The sequence below is a fragment of the Myotis yumanensis genome, unplaced genomic scaffold, assembly GCF_028538775.1.
Source record: "Myotis yumanensis isolate MYYU_CA2020_CCGP unplaced genomic scaffold, mMyoYum1.0.hap1 SCAF_17, whole genome shotgun sequence".
Classification (NCBI taxonomy): Eukaryota; Metazoa; Chordata; class Mammalia; order Chiroptera; family Vespertilionidae; genus Myotis; species Myotis yumanensis.
The window spans coordinates 37,922,909-37,928,908 of record NW_027223768.1 but is presented as its reverse complement, the minus strand read 5'-3'; the positions used below and the strand labels follow the sequence as shown (position 1 = coordinate 37,928,908).

Genomic DNA, 6,000 nt, shown 5'->3' with positions numbered 1-6,000 from the left:
AGTCCCCTGGAGGCCTCCTCGGGGAGCAGGGGAGCAGGACTGGAGGGCCCTGGAGGAGGCACTGTCTCTCAGCTGCCACCCCAGGGGCACAGGGCCCATGTTCCTCTGCGGCAGCACCAGGGCCATTTCCATGATGATGGGCCTCTCCCCCACACAGTGCCAGAGTGTCCTGCTCCACTGCCGGCCTCTCTTTAAAAAAATATATATTTCTTTATTGATTTCAGAGAGGAAGGAAGCGGGAGAGAGAAGCATCAATGATGAGAGAGAATCACTGATCAGCTGCCTCCTGCACGCCCCCTACTGGGGATCGAGCCTGCAACCCAGGCATGTGCCCTTGGCCGAAAGCGAACCTGAGATCCTTCAGTCTGCAGGCGGACACTCTATCCACTGAGCCAAACTGGCCAGGGCATGCCCGGCCTCTCTTGCAGGACCTCCGGCTCCACCGTCTTTCTGTTCCTCAAGCTCAGGGGCTCTCCCTGGGCCTCTGCCTCTCCTGTGCTTCTGTCTGTGCCTGACTCCACCAGCCTGTGACCCTCTGTCTTCCTTTTTGTTATCACCTCGGTCCCTTCCTTTTTCCTGCCTCTGTTTCATCTGCCCTGCTCCCTCTCTTTTTCTTCCTCTAACCAGAATTCATTGAAGTCGGGGGAGCCCCCAGGAGGGATAGGAGGAAGGAGCAAGGTAATGAGATGAGGGAGCTCGGACAGAAGGAAGTTTTTTCCTGGGGTTGGGGGGAGGCTTGGGAATCCTTTGAGTGTGACAGGCAGAGCCCTGGACTGGGAGTCAGGAGACCTGGGCCATTTTTGCACCAAGCGTCAGAAGAGGTCATGACCTCTGGACAGTAGTTTTCTTATCGGTAACGTGGCATCATGAAGCAGGCCTTTTCTTAGCAGCTACGGCTTTGCTGCCGTCTGTGCAAGGAGCTGTGAGCTGTGGGGTCTGGGCAAACGAGGGAGGAACCCCACAGCCAATGCTGTTGGGTGCAAAGGCCCTGAAGGACTAGGACAGCAGGCTGGCGGATGACTTGCTTTTCCTCTCTGGTGAGGACGGAATGGGAAGAATTCGCGAGGAGCAGGCCTGAGATTGGGGAGCAAGCGTTAGTTGACCACCAGGGGTGGGCGTGGGAAGATCAGACGTCACCTTTCATCCCTGGTTAGAGTGTGTGAGCCCCATGGAGCAGGCATTCCAGGGGAACTGTGGGCTTCTTCTACTTCCCTTTCTGACGCCTCGGTTTTAGGTGCTAGAATAGGTGCCCTGGAGAGCTCCATCCGAATTAGAAGGTCTGATTCTAATTCCCTTTCCTCTTCTACCCAATAGTATACAGGACTAAAGAGAAATGGAGAAAGGCCATCCAAGCCCCTAGACATTGCAGGAACAGGGTTTGTCATGGTATCCAGAGGCTTGGTTCAATCCAGGAGGGCTTACTGGAAGAGGAGACTATAAATGGGAGCCCTGCAGGGAGAGTAACTTGTTAAAAAGCTTGCAAGCCAATGAGGCAGAGCCACATGAGTGGGAGAGCGGACCGGCTTGTCGGGCGGGCAGGGTTGGTGCTAAGGGTGTGGACCTTTGTCACCATCTGGGGGACTTGGGCGGGCGAGGGGAGCAGGAAAAGGCCCTCGGCATAAAGAGGAAAGGTTAGTCTGACCGCTTCCGCTTCCTCTTTGTCTCTCCTGAATCCTCAAGCTCCCCGCCACCTGCGGGTCTCAGGAGGCGATGAGAAGGCAGGACATTCCTCACATCCTCCCCGCTTACCTGCGGACACGCAGCTTTTGCTCAGGGCAACCTGGGGCCCGGGCACCGGGCAGGACAGTCAAGTGTGGACTGTGGCCCGTGCCCGGTAACAGCCTCCCTGCACGGGGCTGGTCTCCACCCACCCCCTCCCCATCATCAGTCATGCCCCTCAGGGCTCTCTCTCTCCTCCAAACCCCACCCCAGGCTGCCCTCTTCACAGAATGGCCTTCCCATCTTCCTGCAGCGAGACTTTGAAAAGCTGCCTTCCAAGCCCCCAGAGAGACACAGACATCATCTAAACCTACAGACCTACGGCTCCTTCATTCCTCACAGCGGTGACAGCTCCAGTGCAGCGATGAGGAGCCTGGCCCGGGGTCAGCGGGCCTGGTCTGCCTCCCAGCCCTGCCCTTGAGCTCAGACAACCGCTCACCTCCCTGGGCCTCAGCACCTTCTCTGTAAATTGGGAGTCATGGCATTTATCATGAAAGGAGCAATGACATACGTGTGGTGGTGAGGATTCGGTGACATCGTATGCACAGGGCACTTTGGACACCTGATGGGCATTCAGTGTAGATGACACTGGAGTTCACAGGGGCCTGCACATTCTTGACCTCAGACCTCATTTTCCCTTCACGCTAACAGCCCTAGGGAATAGGTGTCAATGTTCTTTTGTTTTTGGTGCCCTGACCAGACTGGAACCTGTGACCCCTTTGCTGCCCAGGGCAATGCTCAGCCAACTGAGCCACACCGGCCAGGGCTCAATGTTCTTTTTTCAATTATACAAACCAGGAAACTGAGGCTACCGATAGGTACATATTGATATGCAAATTTGTCACGAATCATAAAAATGGGTTCAGAAACAGACATGTGCTGTCTCACCTATGGCTGATCAGATACTTTAACAACCTATGTTTCTTTGCCCCAGATTCGAAGAGAAAGGTGGGCAAGTGACAGGAGACGAATAGACGGTCTTTGCGAAAGGGCCTCGGGTGCAGGGGAAGGGGCAGCGGGGAAGGGAAGCCTGCTCACAGGAGGGTCTCCTGTGCCTGGAGTGTCCCTCACCTCCCGTCCCACACCCTGGGCACCAGGGCCTGTGCTCAGCCAGGCCCTCCCTCCTGGACGTGATACCAGGCGTTCGTGACCTGGGAGGGCCCCGGGCGGAGCAGGAAACCCTGAGTTGCGGCTCTTTATCCGTCTTCCCACTTTTCTCTTCTTCCACCATTTCCAAACCTGCACCCATCCGGCGCTGGACCGGGGTATACCAGAGGGCAAAGAGGAGAAGCCAGGCATTCAATGGGTGATTCGCTAGCCTGTAAAACTAACATTCCCCACGTCTCGGGCCCTGCATGTCCCAGCCCATACCCAGTGCCCCGCCTGACCTTCATGCGGCCCCAGAGGCAGGCACGTCATGTCTGTTGAAGAAACGAAGGCTCAGTGTCTTGAGGGACTCACCTGAGATCATAAGACAAGTACATAAAGGTGCCAGGGCTTAGAACCAGGGCAGCTGGTTCTCCATTTCATGCTTTCCCTCTGCCACTCCGCACGCATGAGCGGAGCAGGACTCTGGGACAGACTCCTTTCTGCTGGAACCGCAGCCGGGAGACCACTGTTTCCTAAACTTCAGGACGCCCTGCCCACCACTGGCTCCATGGGCCTCCCAGGGCCACTCGGTGGGGTTCCCTCAGCCCCGTGGTTGGCAAACTGCAGCTCGTGAGCCACATGCGGCTCTTTGGCCCCTTGAATGTGGCTCTTCCACAAAATACCACGTGCAGGTGCGCACGTACAGTGCGATTGAAACTTGGTGGCCCATGCACAGACGTCGGTACTTCGTGGAAGAGCCACACTCAAGGGGCCAAAGAGCGCGGTTTGCCGACCACTGCCTCAGCACCTCTCAGTCTTTCCCAGCAAACAACCAGCAAAACCCTTTGCATTTCTGGCCCAGCGAACAGCAGGTGGACCAGAGGATTGTAATCAGAATGTGTCTGCCTGTCTGCCATCAATCGCGTGCTCAGTGATTCAGGGAATAGCCCTGAGCACCTGCTTACCACCCAGCTCTGGGCTGGACACTGGAGCTTTAAGATAAAAGAGGCAGCAGTCCTTGCCCTCAGGGCGCTTGTGGTCCGGTTCACCTGAGCAGGTAGAGGACCATGGGGACAGGACCGGGAGGGGGTCCCCGATTTCCTGCATCTCAATTTCTGAAGCACTTAGCGAGAGCCTGCTTCAGCCAGGCGCTGGGCACTGGAGACTGTAAATATCAGTGAGACCGGTCTCTGCTTTCCCGGGAATAATGATTCTAGTGGGTGGGGGTGTGGATAATCAGCCTCAGTGACCCAAACACTAGGTGCACGGTGGGAGGAGCTCTGGGTGACTGGCCAGGACCACCGAGGTGGTGTTGGGGGCGGGAGTGGGGGGACACGGCAGGGAAGGCCTTATGCAGCAAGGAGGATGCAAATAGGATGGGTAGCACTTCAACAGAAGCTGTGAGGAAAGGGGCAAAAGCAAAGATGAGGAGGTGAGCAAGTGCAGGAGGAGGCCTGAGCAGCTGGCTGAGGTGCTGGGACCTCCTGCCCACAGTGGATGGTCGCCACTGAAGGTGTGTGAGCAAGGGAGGGGCCCGGTCTTAGCTGCGCTGAGGAGAGAGGAACCTGCCGGTTGTGATGGACGGGTCGGGGCCAGCAGGGACAGGAGTCAGGAGCCACTGGGGACCTGCTGTAGCAGACTGGCTCCTCTGGCTGCCCCAGGACAGAGGAGCAGAGAGCAGGGAATGGACAGAAGAAACTGCGGAGGTAGCACCTTTCTGTCCTCTCTGTGCCAGGCCAGAGCCCTCCCTGCCCCCGCCCCCCCGCGCCGCCCCCCCCCCCTCCCCACGCCCCCAGGAGCTGTACTCAAGCCCTGAGCTAGCCCCACCCTTTCCTAATTTGAGGCCACTCCCCCCTCATCTGTCTGTAGCCTAGAGAATGGCGGGATATAGTATCAGAACAGTGTCCAGGCTGTAAAAGAATGGCTGCAGGAGGGCAGGAAGCTGCGAGAGGAGGGCCTTGGGTGAAGCCACACGAAAGCACAGATGTAGTGACTTCTGTTTAGGGGGTGCGGGTGGCACTGTCTCCCCCAGGGTGGACATACCAGGAGAGGGATGCCTCCAGGGCAGGGGTTCGGCCATCAGGGCAGGGCTGGACCCTGGACCGACTGCTCTGCTCTCTCCCACAGTCCCCCCTGAGGACACCAAGATCGATGGAGGCCCCGTACTTCTGCTGCAAGCAGGCATCCCCTACAACCTCACATGCCGAGCCTTTAACGCCAAGCCTGCGGCGACCATCATCTGGTTCCGGGATGGGACGCAGCAGGAGGGCGCTGTGGCCAGCACGGTGAGACCCCACATGCTCCCACCCCTTCCTGGGCCTCATCCCAGGTCATCTTTCCTTCCTCCCTGAGTCTGACTCGGATGCAGGTCGAGAAGGGACCTAAAAGGTCATCTGGACCAACCGTCTTGTTATATGATTTGGGAAAAGAGGCCCAGAGCAGAGAAATGAATTTCCAGGTTCATGATGCCATTCAGTCCTGAGCAGAGACCAAGAACGGTAGTCAGAGCAGCCATGTTAGGAACACCCACTGTGTCAGGCGTTGTGGATGCGAAGCTCTCTGTGGACCGTGACTCTGACCCTCACAGGAGTTTCCTGAGTTAGTGTTATTTCCAACTCACAGCAAGGAAGCTGATGGTCAGAGAGGCTGAGAGACTTGCCCCAGGTCGCACAGCTGGCATGCGGCAGAGCTGGGTTTGTACCTAGGTCAGACTGCACTCTGCCCACCCTGTCCCTCGGCCTCCTTCCCCTCCTCTAGTTGGCTCAGAAGCTGAGGAGGCAGGGATCGCTGAGTCCATTTCATAGAAGAGCCTGCGGCAGAGAAAGGCAGCAGGTGACCTTCCCTAGGATCACCTGGCAGAGTTCAGGGGGATCTCCTGTTCCGAGCTCCTCTGCCAGCTGCGGGCAGACATGTGTACCCAGCCCTTGGCTAGGAGCTGCACAGACACCTCCCCTGGTGGGAGAGAGATGCTCACTGTGGGCCTGGGAGGACTGCCCCAGGGCGAGCTGGGTTAGCTCCGCCCTTGACGCCTTGGACAGCTCACTTCTCCTTGGCCTCAGTTTCACCATTTGACAAACGAGAATTTGGCCTCCGTGGTGCTTAACTCTTTCACCACCAAAGACTCTGTTCCTTTTCTCCTTCAGTGCTACATGTTTTGAAATATGTTGGCAACCAAACAAGCTGGTTTGTTAG

The 6,000-nt window shown here is 57.2% G+C and overlaps 1 protein-coding gene across 2 annotated transcripts in view; it reads left to right on the top strand.

Annotated features, from left to right (window-relative positions):
• The window catches only part of KIRREL1 (kirre like nephrin family adhesion molecule 1), a 111,422-nt gene that overhangs the window by 92,110 nt on the left and 13,312 nt on the right, over window positions 1-6,000 (top strand). For both annotated transcript variants that reach the window (XM_070396073.1, XM_070396072.1), the window contains exon 4: window positions 4,936-5,093. In XM_070396073.1, the coding sequence (XP_070252174.1) occupies window positions 4,936-5,093 (158 nt within the window). The remainder of the gene's footprint in view (window positions 1-4,935; window positions 5,094-6,000) is intronic.